This window comes from Catharus ustulatus, chromosome Z (genome assembly GCF_009819885.2).
Source record: "Catharus ustulatus isolate bCatUst1 chromosome Z, bCatUst1.pri.v2, whole genome shotgun sequence".
NCBI lineage: Eukaryota > Metazoa > Chordata > Aves > Passeriformes > Turdidae > Catharus > Catharus ustulatus.
This window is the reverse complement of record NC_046262.2, coordinates 26,802,920-26,818,961: the sequence shown is the minus strand read 5'-3', so window position 1 is coordinate 26,818,961 and position 16,042 is coordinate 26,802,920. Positions and strand designations below refer to the sequence as shown.

General features: G+C 41.7%; 1 protein-coding gene across 3 annotated transcripts in view; it reads right to left on the bottom strand.

Annotated features, from left to right (window-relative positions):
* Positions 1 to 14,533: 14,533 nt before the first annotated feature.
* Positions 14,534 to 16,042, bottom strand: part of KANK1 (KN motif and ankyrin repeat domains 1) — a 133,789-nt gene continuing 132,280 nt past the window's right edge. For all 3 annotated transcript variants that reach the window (XM_033085722.2, XM_033085719.2, XM_033085720.2), the window contains one exon: positions 14,534 to 15,526. In XM_033085722.2, coding sequence (XP_032941613.1) covers positions 15,464 to 15,526 — 63 coding nt within the window. In that variant the 3' untranslated portion in view covers positions 14,534 to 15,463. The remainder of the gene's footprint in view (positions 15,527 to 16,042) is intronic.

Genomic DNA, 16,042 nt, shown 5'->3' with positions numbered 1-16,042 from the left:
GAATATTGGCACCAGGACCATTACTCCAGATCAAAGAAATCTAATAAACCACTGATGGCTTTTGCTAAAAATAATTTCAGTCAAGCTGAATCTTTCATTCAGACTTAAGATTTTAAGATTTTCAGTGTTTCTTGATCCAAAAATGTTTCTGTGGCATGGGTATTTAGGGATAAGGAGTTTCAGTGTGCTACTTGGTTCCTTGGTTCTCTTCTCCAAAACTCTTTTTTCATTTGGGGTTGGGTTTTGTTTGTTGGCTTGTTTTGGTTTTTGGGGGGGTTTTGTGGGTTTTTTTGTTGTTGTTGTTTTGGCTGGGTTTTTGTGGGGGGTTTATTTGTTTGCTTATTTTGGGGGGTTTTGTTTGTTTGTTTTCATTTTTATTGTTGTTGTTGTTTTGTTTTTTTCCTCAGGTGCCTGATGCTCCACTCTGACTGAGTGGAGCAATTTCAGCAATTTAATGGAGCACTAAAGCAATTTATAGCGCTGCCACCATTTGGCTATTTCCTGCCTTTCCTCAGCGAGAGTAAGGAGAGTGCTTGGGGTCGTGGTCCACAGCTTGCTAACAGCAAAAAACTGATGCTGTGCCCATCTCAAAGACCACTGGTTGTTAGCAAGGTGAGACAAATTGTGCACACTCTTCAGCACCCTCAGTTCACGTTATTTTCTCTTGGTTACACATCCATACCCACCGGGAAGATAAAGTGTCAGGGGACCCTTCTTCAAAGGGTGCAAGAAGGAATGTTGGCAGGGGGCAGGGAACAGCTTCATGTGTATCCCAAGGTAGAGAACAGGCCTGCCATAGCAGGTGACATACCTTAATGGCCACTGAAGCAGCATGCTTATTCACACTCTGCTTTATTGGTATTCTCCCAATAAATATGGGGAAAGAGAACCTTCACATCAGCAACTTCAGATGGGCCACAACTGAGAAGGGCCACCAGCGATGGGTGCCTAAGCAGAAACATTTGTTTGTGTTATAGATGGGTGACGTGATGGTTGGCCCTCACAATTAAGAGATTAATATTATGGGTATGTTAAAGAGAAGTGGTTTCTTAGATGTATAGTTATGTTATTATAATATGTCTTCCCATAGTTGTCTTTCCCCTCCTCCTTGTATAGCCTTGGTATCAGGGAATTGTTTGGAGAGGGCTGGCTTGTGACTAGGAGGTGCAGCATAGTGTCTCCTGACCTCCAATCAAGGTATAAGAAATGGATGGCAGAGAACGAGTTGACTGACACGACTTTGGGAGGCGCTAAGGGTATAAAAGACAGACCATCCATTTTGTGAAGAAGCATATGGGTGGCAGTCACGGGGACTCTCAGCGCTGCTCTTTCTCCTTATTCAATCTTTTGTTGTATTTTTGTTAAGGTTTAATAAACCTTTGAAATTTTAAACGTGAGTGTTGTTTCTCACATTTGCAAGATACACACTAATCAGAATCTAGAGTTTAATGGTCCAAATGTCAGGGCTATGGTAAAAATTACTGTTGAGGGTTGGGTTTCTTAGCTTACAGATTTTTTCCCACAAGCTGCTAGGAAAGTAACTACTGGTACCTGGGGTACATAAGAAAAACAAAAGCCTGGCTAAAGTGGGGAGAGGAGTGTAGCATCTGACTAAAACCTCTTTTTTTCTCTGCGTGGGAGGAGATACCATGAGGTTTTTGGAGGCAGATAAAGGATGGGACTGGGGGCAGCTGCTGGCTCTCTGTCTCTCAGAGCTTCAGAGGAGGGTGGTCGACATGCTGCTTGGGAAAAGCAATAACCCAGCTGGGAGCTGCTTTCTTCTGCTGCTGGGCCCTGCATCCTGTGCCTTGCCAGGATGTCCCACAGTTCCAGCTACCACCCGGAGCTTCTGATATCTCTCATCCACCACCCTGGGATTTCTGCTCATTCCTGCCATCCCACCTTGGTGCTCCTCAGAGTCCTGCAGGCACACTGGGATCGGCACTGCCCAGGGGTTTATGAACCAAGGCCTCTCTCCCATCCCTTCAGCCTGGGCACAGGCACGGACAATGCCCAGGGTTTATGAACCAAGGCCTCTCTCCCATCTGGGCACAGGCACCGACACTGCCCAGGGTTTATGAACCAAGGCCTCTCTCCCATCCCTTCAGCCTGGGCACAGGCACCGACACTGCCCAGGGTTTATGAACCAAGGCCTCTCTCCCATCCCCTCAGCCCGGGCCCCGCCGCCATTCCCGCGTGCTGCCCCAGCCCGCCCCGCAGCGCCCCCTGCAGGCGCGGGGGAATCATCGCCCCCACCCCGCCCGGGGGAGCCACCAGCGCCCCTGCTGGCCGTGCCCGGAACTGCAGCATGGGACAGCGCCCGTGGCCAGGAGTGTCCCTGGGCTCCTGCTCGGGCTGTGGTTAATGCTGGGCTGGTTGTTGTTTGTTTGCTTTATTACACACACTAATAAAGAACTGCTATTCCCATTCTCATATCTTTGCCTGACAGCCCCTTAATTTCAAAATTATAATAATTCGGAGGGACTGGGTTTTACATTTTTCGTTTCAAGGTAGGCTCCAGCCTTCCCCAGCAGACACCTGACTTTCAAACAAGACAATTACTTATGTAAAAATAAGAAAACCTTGCCTGTTACAACAAATGGCTCTTTCTCTTCATGTCTGTGCCAGTGAGATTGGCCCACACTGCTCAATAAAAACAGGATTCACTGGAAACAAAACTCATTACATTACGCCAAATATAATACAAAACCAAAGGAGCTTTCAAGTTCAGTGAAGCAAGTAGAATGGAGATATTCTAAAAATGTGTATGTTTATCATCTTTCTACTCTGACTACTTTTAATAATAATATGCATAAAGAAGGGGGCAAAATTACCATTTTTTACACTAACACCTACATTCTTCCTGTCTCATTTGTTCATGCAAATTGGAATAATTTCATTGCAGACGTAAAGGCTGAAGAAAAAACACTGTCTGCTCCTTGGAAATTTCAATCATTGTTAATAATTGACTTGGATAGCTATTTGAAAGCATTAGAGCCAATGTATAAAATAGAAGTGAGTTAAAAAGTGTGTGGAGTAAACCACTGAACTGCTGCTTCTCAGTATTCATTGTTCATTTTAGGCACACTTGAAAATTAATTGGATCCAGTGACTTAGAACATTGAAGACTGTTGCATGACTCATTAAGCTGACATTTCTAACATTCCTAATTCACACAGTAAGAATGATAGAGTCGCATAAGCCATCTATACATTTGAGCTCCTTCATCAGGGTAGGACTACTGAGGAGAATGCCCTTAGTTCTGAATATCATCATCAATTCAGCTCTAAGACATCTGTAATGGAGCTGAGTTTGATAGACTGCCAGAATTTGAAAAACTAAGCTCCAGAGTCTTAAAAATCGGCAACACAATTAATTGCAAAATTTTTATTTATGGTTTTTAATGTTTTAATGGATACAGTTAAATTTCCACTCCACAGAGCAAACTAATTGGTATTTAAAGGAAGAAATATATCATTTCAAATTATAAAGCACTTGCTTTATTATCTATGCCTTCTCTAAATGGTGCAAATTTTTATTATTTTGTATCCTTGATCTTCAGAAACTTTAAACTGTTGAAAGTCTATAATTCTGAAGGAGGATTACAACTGAGGTAAGGGTAGGGCTAGGTTTTGCTATGTCAATTTACTGTCCATTCAGTTTTTTAAATTGTTATTATTATTTGTTGCTCCTAATTCTGATGCTCAGTAGAAGCAAAATTATTGTTACAATATCTCCTTCTGATTTATTTTCATATTTTTTCCTTAAGCCTCAATACATATATTTTTCACATAATAGCTCTCAGGAGAGCATTCTATGAGACTTCACATTAAAATCAGTGAATGTACCACATGTGCTTGAGAGCAAAGTATTGTGCTGCTCTTCCCCCTTTTCTTGCCATTTCCTGGAAGAAGCCTTTCAGATCCGTGGAGTGGGGCAAGAGTGTCAGAATTGCCTCCAGAAACAGCTAAGCTTGTCCAAATATTTTAATCAAAGTCAAATGACTGTTACTTAATCAGCCATGCTGTGAAATGACTTGATGTGAGCTGCTGATCTTTTGCATCTCCTAGCATGGGAAAGAGACTTTCTCCTTTGCTGTCAGCCAGCCTCTCTTCCCCGTCTCTCTCCCATTCCAGCCTCCATGCTCCTGAGCCCCCAGAGCAATTGGGCAGTTCAGAGGTGGTCCCCAAATGCTATGGACAGTTCATTGGGTTTTTCCCCCTTCAAGGTTTGTGTGTCCATCCCACCTCCATGCCAGGAATACAGTTCAGAGACCTGGGAGAGATCTGGGTCCCAGGAAATGTATGCCTATCTAGTAGAGCTTTACTTGATGCTATCAAGATAACCAGGGCATTGGTTGGTTTCCTTAGGCAACAGTTTTCTTCTATCACTCATGTGTCGGTCAGCAGTGTTGGAGTTGACGATCTCTGTGCATCATATATGCACATTTGGTAATTAAGAGTAATTGAGTTCCTCTTATACTATTGGTGAGAAGCTGGTAAGGAGGATGACACACTGCCACAAATTATTTCAACTGTCGAGTTATTAGTTTTAATTAGGCTGACTTTGTCTAGACACTGAGATATCTTGAAAGGTGAAGGAAACATATTATAAAAACTAATTAGACACGGTAATTTTCTGTCATTCGTATGCAAACAGGGCCATTTGCAGATGCCAGAATAAAGGTGTTTTGAGCCCAGCTCAGTCATCCCAGCTAAGTGCATGAAAATATTCACATTGTCTTAGTAAAATATTGTTAAATATCCTCAGAGTTTGAAATTGGAACAGATAGCACATGTTGAGGTTGAAAAAAAAGAGTATCTTCTCTGCATGGTTGTTTAAGTCATTATTTTCTCTTACCTGTTTTCAAGAAATGAAGGCATGGAGATTGTCTTTTCACTGGAAGGCAGTTTCTGTGAATTCACAATAATGACATCTAAGAAGATTGTTCATTAGGCCCCTAAGGTAAATAGGGTACACCTCTAGAATTGCCTGAGTGTCTATTATAAACATAATAGCCCATAATCCTCTCTGCAGGACTCACTGGGTTCTACTGTCTGAATGATACATACCTTAAATACCTGCCTGGATACTCACTTCACTTTATGGCCCATCAGCTTGCTGATGTTTTGGCCCTCTGGGTGAAGAACACATACCAACTTTAAGTAGCTGTTTATTCTTATGTGCTGCAGTGAGATCCCTCCTATCTTTTTTCAAAACAAACTTGAGAAATAAAGTGAAAATTACACATACAGCTACACATATACATATTTTTTTCTTTCTTTTTTTTTAAAGAATACTCACTTGGTCACAATAATGATATTGTTAAAGTACGAGCTGTTATCAAGGATGGCAATGTTATTAACAAAGAGGTCTTGTACTAATCTTTTCTTGCTATTCAGAAAGTATCTAAAATAATTATTATTATCAATATTACCTTTTAGGGGACATTGATTAACTTCGCAAGATGGTCAAAATAACTGATGTCTCAAACCAAATCATATGAGATTGCACTGTTAATCATACTTTAGAAGTGGACAGATGATGGTGGTAAAGGGCGACAGTGGAACACTGAAATTCAGGAGTGGCCTCTAAATACTGAATACTACAACCCTTTCCTTAGCAGGGGACAGAAGGAGTGACTTCTGCACACTTAGTTCTGTTTGGATGCTGTTGAAGTTGTAGGAAACACAACCTCATCATGATGTGAGATTCATTACTTTCCTTACTTCAGGTACTTTCAGGCAGTCTGTATTACATTTCAGAATGAATTATTTGGAATAGCTAGTTCTTCAGCTCAAGTAGTTATGTCTTGGAGAAGCATGTCCAGCTCAGCTTGTTTTCATGTTTCTCAGTAACAGTGCGTGCCAGCAGCAGACCATTGGAACCTCTATTCAGGTCCATGGTAGATTATAGACTGTTTTTCAGGTTTTGTTCCTGCCTTTGAAGAACCTATTTTCTTGCAGGCTTGAGGCAAATAATATACAAACTTTTCTGCAGTTGGGAAAGAATTTCACCCATCATCTTCACTACTGTAAGTTAGGGCAAGTGCCCCTTTTCATCTGCCCTCTGGGGAGGGTGGGGACAGAGGATGACCTGTTTGGGTGAAATACATCTCCTGAACCAGATTCCATGGCAGGTGATTTTGTCAGCATTCTCAAGAAAATCATCCTGTAATTTGAAGAGAACTTTATTTTCTAGAGCAGAGATTTCTCAGAGTTATGCTATACATCTTGGTTAGACTAGTTTCATACAAGTGAAAGAATGCCATGCCCAGAGATTTCTCAGGAGGTAAGGTCAGGCTTCTGAACTTCTTCCATGTTGACTTGGTAGAAGAGCTGTGGAAGTCTTGTGGTTTAGCACAGGGTTGCACAGCAAGGTTTCTTTGTCTATGGAGCTTACATTTCTGTTAGCAGTTGTTTTACAATGTTCATCCCTTCTTCCAAAGGTAGTTATGGGCTACAGGGCACAGCATTTTCCCATCTCCTGACACCAGATCTTACGAGAATACTGCTTAGCCTCTTTGCACAAAATTTGGGTAGAAAGCACTGGGCTACTAATTAAACATTAAATTAGAGAAAATAGTTGAGACCAAGATTTGCATATGTCAGGTCATACATGCAGCCCTGATATGTCAGCAGTTGAAAAGGGATTATTAAACGAGGAAGAATGAATGAAATAATACCAGAATACTAAAACAAACAAACAAAACCCCAACTCAACCAGTAAGAAAATCCCAACCCAAACCCAAAAAGAAAGACATAAGCAAAACCCCAAAACCCAATGAACTTCTGTAAGTAACTGCTCTGTCAGAGAATCTAATTGTCTCTCTCTGCGTGTTGCAGCAATGATAGATTTATCCTGTCTGCAGAGGTCTCCCCACTCCACAGAAAAGTCATGGGGGAAGGGTAACGCAGACGAGGAAGGGGGAATAGCCAGCATCTGCTAGGCTGCAGCTGGGCTCTCTATCAGATCTACAGGGCGCAGTGGGAATGCACTGGATTTTGTTCACCCAGCTAAAAGGAGGCAGTCACAGTCAGATCTATAGCACATTTTTAGAAATTCACATACATATACATTTTCATAGGAATGTCTCTTCTTTGTTTTCTATTCTTGACTGTATTCTGCCCAAATATGTTGTGTGAAGGCCAGCATAGGCATTTACTATATGACAGAAAGATGGAAACAAACTTAATATTCATTTAAAAACTCACCCAAATTCCCCAAGAACTAAAACCTATTTTTGCAGATCTAACCTAGAGAACTTTCATTGCCTGTCTCTTTGCAAACCACCACACGGCTTAATATTTCAGTGCTCACATAATGTGAGGTGTTCTAAATTCCTTATTTACAGGATTTATCTCTTATCAAAACAAAACTACTCTTTTAAACTTCTTCCTTATTTTCAGCTTCCAACTTTTTAGCAGCTGTTGTTTGTTCTGTTGAGGGTGGCAGACTTTGGACCTGTCTACTGGGACACTGTGACTGTAAATGGTGTCAGGTTGCATTACGTCTTCCAGTGGCAGGTGCCTCTGCTCCATCTGAAATGGACAAAAATGCACAGACCATTTTTTTGTTCTCATCACACTGCCAATTCTTGCTTAAGGAGCTCTCTGGCAAGATCTCTTTCAGCATTACAGATTGTGCCCACAAATTCTTAATCTTTTTCCTCAGTTGCTTCAACCTGCGTTTGCTAAAACAAGCCTCATTTTGTCATACTATGTTTCTAATCTCTCCCAATCTCTTTGTGCTGCTCACAATTCTCCCAAGTCATCTTCCACTACAGAAGGCTTTAACGTGCTTCTTGCTCCTCCTGCTAGGCTAGTGATGCAGATTAAGCCGCCACAATAAAGGCCTCTGAACAGATGTATCTGGTTGGACTGGAAAATTCTCATGATAAATTTGCAAGAATGAGTGCATGGTGGTGGAGTGAGGGCAAGCCATTCCTAGGGCCAGCCCCTGCCTGCTCAGCACCAAGGGGTTGTAACTGTCTGACTCCAAGTCTCACTGATGCTCGGGACTGGAGAAAAAGTTGCCTTTCCAGCCCCAGAAAATGCCTAAGAGCAGTGCAGGAGTGCTGTAGGATGAGTGCCAGACACAGCAGGTGGCTTTTCATGCCTCTAAGAATGGTGTGATACCACAGCAAGGAAGTAGAGGAGGATCTCTCCTAATCTGCCTCTTCCGCCATGACAAATGAAATTCCATGCAAATCTCATGTCTTCATCTTGGTGAAGATAATGTGGCTCAGTGAGGAAGGACAGCGTTACTGGGGGAGCATGAGCTACCCCTGCAGCTCTGCAGCTTGCCAAAGCTCTGGAGAACACAGCAAGGGCTGTTTTTGCAGCAGCGCTAAAACCATTAAGTGAAAGGTTGAAAAAAAAAATTAGAAATATCCCAAAAATATCTCTTAGAATCTCCTAGAAATACCTCTTTGTTACTTACATTCAGCACTTAGAGATTTCAAAGTACATACACAGCTTTGAAAAAAATGTTACCAGTCATGTTGTCTAAATAATAATACTGCAGGTGAGTGTAATGGTGTTTGGAGTACATGGACATTGAGGTTTATCATTCATGGGTGAATGTACTTAATCATACTCTCCTTAAGTATAATGAGGCCCTTATTTACAGGTTTGCATGGAAGTCCTTGAAGGGCAGTTTTGTACTGCAAGAAATACTTTAAAAGGCAGTTTGTTTTGTCTGGTGTTGTCTAACCAAACACACAGAGATATGATTTGCCCATGGCACAGAGTGAAGCAGCAAAGCATCTGTGGATAAAATGATAGAGGCACCTGTGGATGAAATGATAGAGAAAGAAAGGTCAATCAAGCCGACCTGCAGTGCCCCTCACTTGCTGTAAGGCCCCAGGTGAAGTGCTCACAGCAGGTACCAGCTACCTAAAGTCTCCTGCTTCCCCTAATGACCCTCTAATTCCTGAGATCTCTTCAGGAATGATGCATCAGGTGGGCATTTTGGTGTGTGGAAGCATGCTTTTTCTATCAACAGGAAGAATTGAAAATAGTTAAGGGAATAGAACATTTACAACAGAAGTTTTGAGAATTCATTAATCACCTCTAGTAAGGAACCATCTGATATATTGACAAAGGTTTGTTGTACTGGGTTTATAAGGCCAGGTTTTGGTAGCAGGGGTGCTATCAAGATGCTTCTGTGAGAAGATGCCAGACTCTTCCTCACATCCAACCTAGCCAGAGTATGTTCCAAGACAGATCCACTCCTGGCCAAGGCTAAGCCCATCACTGATGGTGATAGCTCTTTGAGCAGAATATGTATTAGAAGGGGAAAAAGGTGCTCAGCAACAGCAGCTGAGTGAGGACATTTGAGAGAAACAGCTCTGCAAACAAACACCACAGTTAGTGGAGAAGGATGGAAAGGAGGTGCTGAAGGTGCTGGAGCTGAGATTCCCCTGCAGCCCCTGGTGCAGACTGTGGTGATGCAGATGTGCCCCTGCAGCCCACGGAGATCCCTGGCGGAGCCAAGATCCACCTGCAGCCTGTGCAGGACCCTACGTCAGAGCTGGTGGATATATGAGGGAGGCTGTGACCCTCTTGGAAGCCCACTATGGAGCAGTCTCCTAGCAGGACCTGTGTATCAGGGAGAGAGGAGCCCATGATGGAGCAGGTTTGTTGGGAGAACTTGTAACCCTGTGGGAGACCCGCACTGGAGTGAAGAATTGCAGCCTGCTGGAAGGATTCATAGTGGAGAGTTTGGGAACTGGAGCAAAATAAGAGGAAGGAGAAGCAGCAGAAGCATCTTGATGGACTAACTACAAACCTCATGCCAGTCCTCTTGTGCCACTGATAGGGAGGAGGCAGAGAATTCAGTAGTAAACTTGGGCCTGAGAAGAAGAGAGAAGAGAGGAAAGGTGTTTTAAGATTTGGGGGTTATTTTCTTGCTATTCTACTCTGATTTGATTGGCAGTAAATTAAACTAACCTCCCTGAGTCTTTTTTGCCTGTGATAGCAATTGGTGAGTGATCTCTCTGTGTCTGTGTCTCAACTCACCAGACTTTTCTGTCTCTCCCGGACCATCAGAGGAGGGGAGTCACTGAATTGTTTTGGTGGGCATCTGGTGTTCAGCCAGGATCAACCCACCACAGATGTATACACCTGTAAAACAATACTACTTTGAGCATGACTTACTTCTGTGCTTTGTTTTCTTTGCCTAACAACCTGTCAAGAAAACAGATGTACTCTTTTACAAACAGCCTCAAAAAAGTATTAGAATCATCTCTGAAAAACAAAAAACCACCAACAAAATCTTGTTAGTGTTTCCTTATTAGTTTCTTTGAGAGAGGTTCCCAAATATTTGTGCAGGTAGCATGCAATTCTGTTGCTCCTTCAACAGCACTTTACTGTCCAGTGGTAATTAAACACTGGGTGATGTTACATGAACTAAAACCAACCAGGTGGCTCAGCTTTTACCAGGCATGTATGCACAAAGACACTACAGCCAAAGTGAAGTAAGGCAGGAATTCTGAAATTGACTTCCTTTAAAATTGACATAAGTTGTGGGTAGTAAAGGCTAATACTTCCACAATCCCTAACTGAAATACAAAACAAACCTGAAACTGGGTATCCCTTTCCTCTAATCTCACTGTGGCAATTTCTAAAAATGTTGAATACAAAATCCTCCTTGCAGGTCTTCTAACTTTGCTCCTTGGCCCCTTACTTCTGTACCTCGTCCCACATCACACCTTCGGAGACAGGCCCCAAGCATCACCATGTGAACTGAACAACTGAAAGCATTTCTTTTTAGTGAGGAAATGTTTGTAGTTAGCACACCTGTGTGCCCACAGAGGAGCAGGAATAGATGGTTTACAGACCTGCATGCAGGCACAGAGTCCGCTGAGGAGAGCTATCTGCAGCTGCAGTAAGAGCATGAATGCTGTTCTGGCCAGCTTTGCTGGTGCCTTTCAAAGGCAGGAAGGTCCCTGTAATGTTTGGGCTGCTTCCCCTCAACGAAACAGCAAGTCCTGTGCGTCAGGGATTGACGCCAAGGCTTGCATTAATTCATACCATGGCTGAACTGGACTTTTGACAGACTTCTCAGCCAAAAGTATGAGACACCAGCAGAAATGGACTAAAAAGCTCCTTCTAGAATAACTTGAGTTCTTCCAGCCGTATCAAGAAGATAAAACCTCTGAAAGTATGTCTTGCAAAAAAATGCTTTCTTCAGTTGTTGATTTTGATTAATATTTTGTTGGCTTGTTTCCTTAATGTATACCAGCAAATCTCACCTTTTAAGTGACAGACTCAACGTATGACAATGTAAATGGAAAAAGACAGTGACATATTTTACAATCTTGAAAAATTGCCCATCTCCTACATATTCACTGACAGTCAGAGTTCAAAGGTGATAACAACATCATGCTTGGATATACTGAGAGTCAAACATCATCTGACCTGAAAAACAAATGCCAGTGAGGGTGTGTAGGGGGAGCTCAGGTCAGAGCTGGTATGCATGGTAAACCCCTTAATCCCAGCACCAGTGATAAATGCCATCCAGCATTAGTAGATGGAATTAAACTTGGCTTGCATCAGTGGGCATCAGTGCATACAAAGACTTTTGGGAACCTCTTAACTATTTCCTGGGGAAGGGCCCAGCTTCCACAGTATGAACAGCTTCAGGTGTCACCTCTTCGAGCTAGGAGAATCATTTAAGAGAAAAAAATTTTAAAGGAAGAAATTATTCTTATTTTATACTTCTTATTTTTTAAAGTACTTAATTAATTAAGTATACCCTAATGGGATTTTATGCCAGAAATGACATTCACTGACTTTAGTAAAATAGCCAAGTGATTTTGTACTTTTCACCTATATTCATTAACACATTGAAAATTTTGGTTCCTTTTGGCAATCTTCCTGACATGGCACACCAGAAGATCCTACTTCACCACACAACTAAAACAAGGGTCACTTTTCTTTAACAAGGCATTTTAGCCCAGGAAAATGAGGTTTTGGGACAAAACTGAACATTGCACAGAAATGCTGAGTCCATAGCTTCATCTAAGAGTTTCTGAAGCTCTAGGCAGTTAGGCTCTTTTGCTTACCAGGAAAATGGCACCTAAATAAATCCAGGCACTCCAAGTTGTGTAGTCTGACATTTGTATGGTGTTAGGGTAGTCAGATTCCTCCGCAGATTTCTGTCACTTAGAAAATGTTTTAATTTCTAATATACCATTTGTATTCAGGATTGGGGGAAGAAAACAAAAGAAAAAAAGGAAGGGATGTTGATTCCACATTACTGTCCTTATGCTTCTGTTGCAGGTAAAAAAAAAGTATTAAAGTACATTTGGTGATTCTCCCTGTGTCACCTAAACTTCTGGACTAATTGTTTTAAACCCTTCTATGATAGCTGCACATCCAGGAATCCCATCATGCCCGGGACTCCCACTGATTTGTGGAAGGAGAGACAGAAATCTGTTCCAACATGGAAAATAACAGTCATGGCCCTCTGCTCTAGAAAGTTATTATTCACGGGCATTTTACAATCTTTTTTTAGCTCCATTATGTACAAAGAGGGGGTTAAGCTACAGTGTGTACAAATAGCATGTGCAAATGAAGCTCAGTAGCACAGCAACAGAGATCATAGTTTAAAAATTTTATTTGGGGCAAAGACCTATTAGACATGTTACTAATTAACCTATTTCCTACAGCAATACAGAGGCACTGCTAAAGAGGACGTTACCAGATGGCTCAACATACTCTTCATCAAAGTCAGACTCTGGAGCATAATCTACATGCTTTAAAGCTGCCATCACAGCATCACAGAATCACAGCATATCTCAAGTTAGAACAGACACATGAAGTCCAACTCCCTGCTCCTCTAAAGATTACCCAAAAACTACTCCTATGAGAGTTAGATATATGATCACTAAGTCTCTTAAAAAACCACAAGTAGTCTAGTTTTGGTCAACCCAATGTTAAATAAAAATTACATTCTTGGTAGAATGGAAATCAGAACCTCTTTGTTTTCCAAATTCTGTCCTGGCAGTATGTCCCTTTTCTAGGCAAGAATTTAATCCATGAGATACAGGCAAGCGTGTATAAATAAGTGAACTGAATTTTCTGTAGAATTAGATAAAGTTCTGGAGAAAGATTAAAGCAGTAATCTGTTTTCTCCACTTCTTCAGCTTGATTTGTTTATCTCTACCCCCATGCGTATTTTAAACTCATGAACACAAGAACAGATTATCTTGACTTTGCTTTCCAGACAGTTGTTCAAACTGGGGCAGGAGATGGCAGATCAACACATCTGAAGACTCAAAACCAACTCTTGCCATGCCGAAGCCAGGGAGATCCAACTTGCACTAATTCTGCTTAATGATAAAACCACCCAGATCCTAAGTGAATGAGGAAATCATTGGGAAGTTTGCACTGCTGTTGTGTACTGTATGTTACACAATCTCAGGTTATTGGGTGGATGCCTGCGTGCACCACCCTGCTATACAGGACAGCCTGTACCCACTGACTCTTGAGAGATGGCAGGGTGAGAGACATTTTTTGGTGTTTTGTTATTTGTTTGGGTTTTTTTCCTGCTGCTGCTTATCTTTGTTATCAGTCTTGTGTCAGAGAGAAGACCTTATTTTCACAGTAATTTGGCTTGCTGGGTGATATGCCTCTATAACTTACATGTAGGATCCAGGTGAGACAGTATCCACACATTAGTAGATATTAAGTGAGGAGTGAGAAGAAAAATTGACCAGAGAGGTTCAAGAGTAAAAACAGACTGACATCAAGGGGCAGGGGGCTTGTTTGGGACCACTAGGCTATGTCCCCCCATCAGAGATCCTTCAGCTGCCCTTTGCCCAGGAGACACTCCAAGCACTGGGGCACTCATTATCACACCATACCTGCAGTGCTGTGCCAAACCACGTCTGCCTCACGGAGAGTTCTTGGCATGCCAAGTGACCAAGCCAATGTAGGCCAAGTGGGTCCAGTGGCTCCAGTGGGTCCCTATTTCAAAGGGACTGTGGTATGCAAAGTTGCTTCATAAGGACTTAGGGAGAGAAGGACAAAGGACAGAGAGTAGCAGAATTGTTCAGATCCTTGAAGGAAGGTACTGAGTTGTGTTTCTGTCTCATCAGGTAGGTCAGAACTGACAAGGATACACAGGCACTAGCTCGGGACTTGCTTCCATGCCATCTAAAAAGCATCCCTTTCACCAAGTTGACAGGACTGTTTGTAAGACAAAGCTCAAATGTTTCATTTCAGTTAACTGCTTTTCAGTTCAAGTAAACTGCTTGAACACAGTCCTATGACACCTCCCCAGGATGCTTCACATGGCTGAGAGAGGTCACTTCTCAACCAAACAGCAAAGGTGCAGCCTGTGCAAGACAAGCAAAGGCGGATCATCTTGGGCAAAGCTTTTCCAGTCAGCAGAAAAAACCTCATGTGGGCACCGTCCAGTCCCATATGCTCCTTGATTTACCAATTTAGCTTGTTTTCCTGCTGCAGTTGTAATGTGCAGCATTTTTGGATGATGACAAATCACAGGTAAAACAGGAGAGGAGTAAAACAGCATAATGAAATTTTATTCTGAAAATATGGCAAGAGTCTAAGGCACTTCAAACATTTCAATACACTTGACAAAAGTGAATTTGACAAGGTAATAGCATTCCATAAATACGCACCAAGAACTACACTCAATTCCACTCAAGGGGAATATACAGCTGGTACCTCTAATTTTATTCTCCAATAAATACGCATGGAGCTTATAGACTGAAACAGTTAATAAAAATATGGTAACAGGACATGTAATTCTTCATGTAGGTTTTAATTATTAAGGAATATAAAATGTTGAAAATACTGTGTGAGTTAATTTTATAGATACTAGTATCTTTTATATAAAAAGTTATACATTATCCCCAATTAGCAACAACTTATTTAGTGAACTTCAGACCTGACAAGAGGCTCTATCCCCAATACCTACCCACTCACCCACCAGCTCAAGATCCATGGAGCTGACTACATAAGCAACTGCAACTTCTGAATTTCAAAGTAATTAAAAACATGAAAATCATGTTGGAATGAAATTTAAGAAAAGTTTACTGTGATGAAGTCTAGGCACAGTAAATATATTTTAGAATGACTAAAAATAAGCCACTGGGACACCCCTGCATGGATAGCTTTAGAAGTCATAGTCTGCACATAACATAAGAAAGTATAATCTACAACAAAGAAAAACAGGATTTATGCCAGTGTACAGAAAGATGAGTATGTGAGCAAAAGAACAGTTCTGGCTAAGATTCTCCACTGAGCACCGCCTAACTGTATGCTTGCTTCAAGTGTATGGTTTTCTACCTTTAGCACTAGATCTCTGCTTTCACTTTGCTGGTGAGTTCAGGCACAAGACAATTACATTCAGTATCTGTCTCAGTAAAACAGTAACATTTAGCAGCTTAAAGATGGCGAAGAGATTTTTTACAGATATTTATACACTACTACTCAAATGTGGCTCTGTGAGTGGGACCAGGAGATGTCCTTCTGCTAAGCCTAGGAGTGCCCTAAAAAAGATGAAAGAACAGTTAATCAACCAGCCAGCAGACAGAAAACACAACACTCAGAGTTACTCCGTTCAATTCCTTACCTTTTATTGTACAGATAGTTTTGGTTTTTTTAAATTTTAGGAAGAAAAGTGCCAGCTATCATACAGCCTACTAACTGCAAGTACATGTTGTTTAGACATTGAGGTGTTTAGCAGCAGTTTATCAGGAGAGTGAGTCAGGGCTAGAGGAGAGGTGGATAGCTGCCAAAATACCTAGAACAGCTATGTTTCAGTTTCCAGGTCAATAATTACCATTGAAATGATACAACAGCACCTCTGCACACTAGCCAGAATCAGTGAACCTTGCTAGTGAGTTATCTGTACCACTTGGTAATTAGGAAAAGAAGCAGGAATATGCCTCAGCCAGGCTTCAACCTTCTGCAGACAACATGTATTTTAAAAACTACATTCTACTTAACAGCACAGAAATTGTCTTGCAAATAAACTCAGAATTGCATGTGCCGTACAGCTGTCA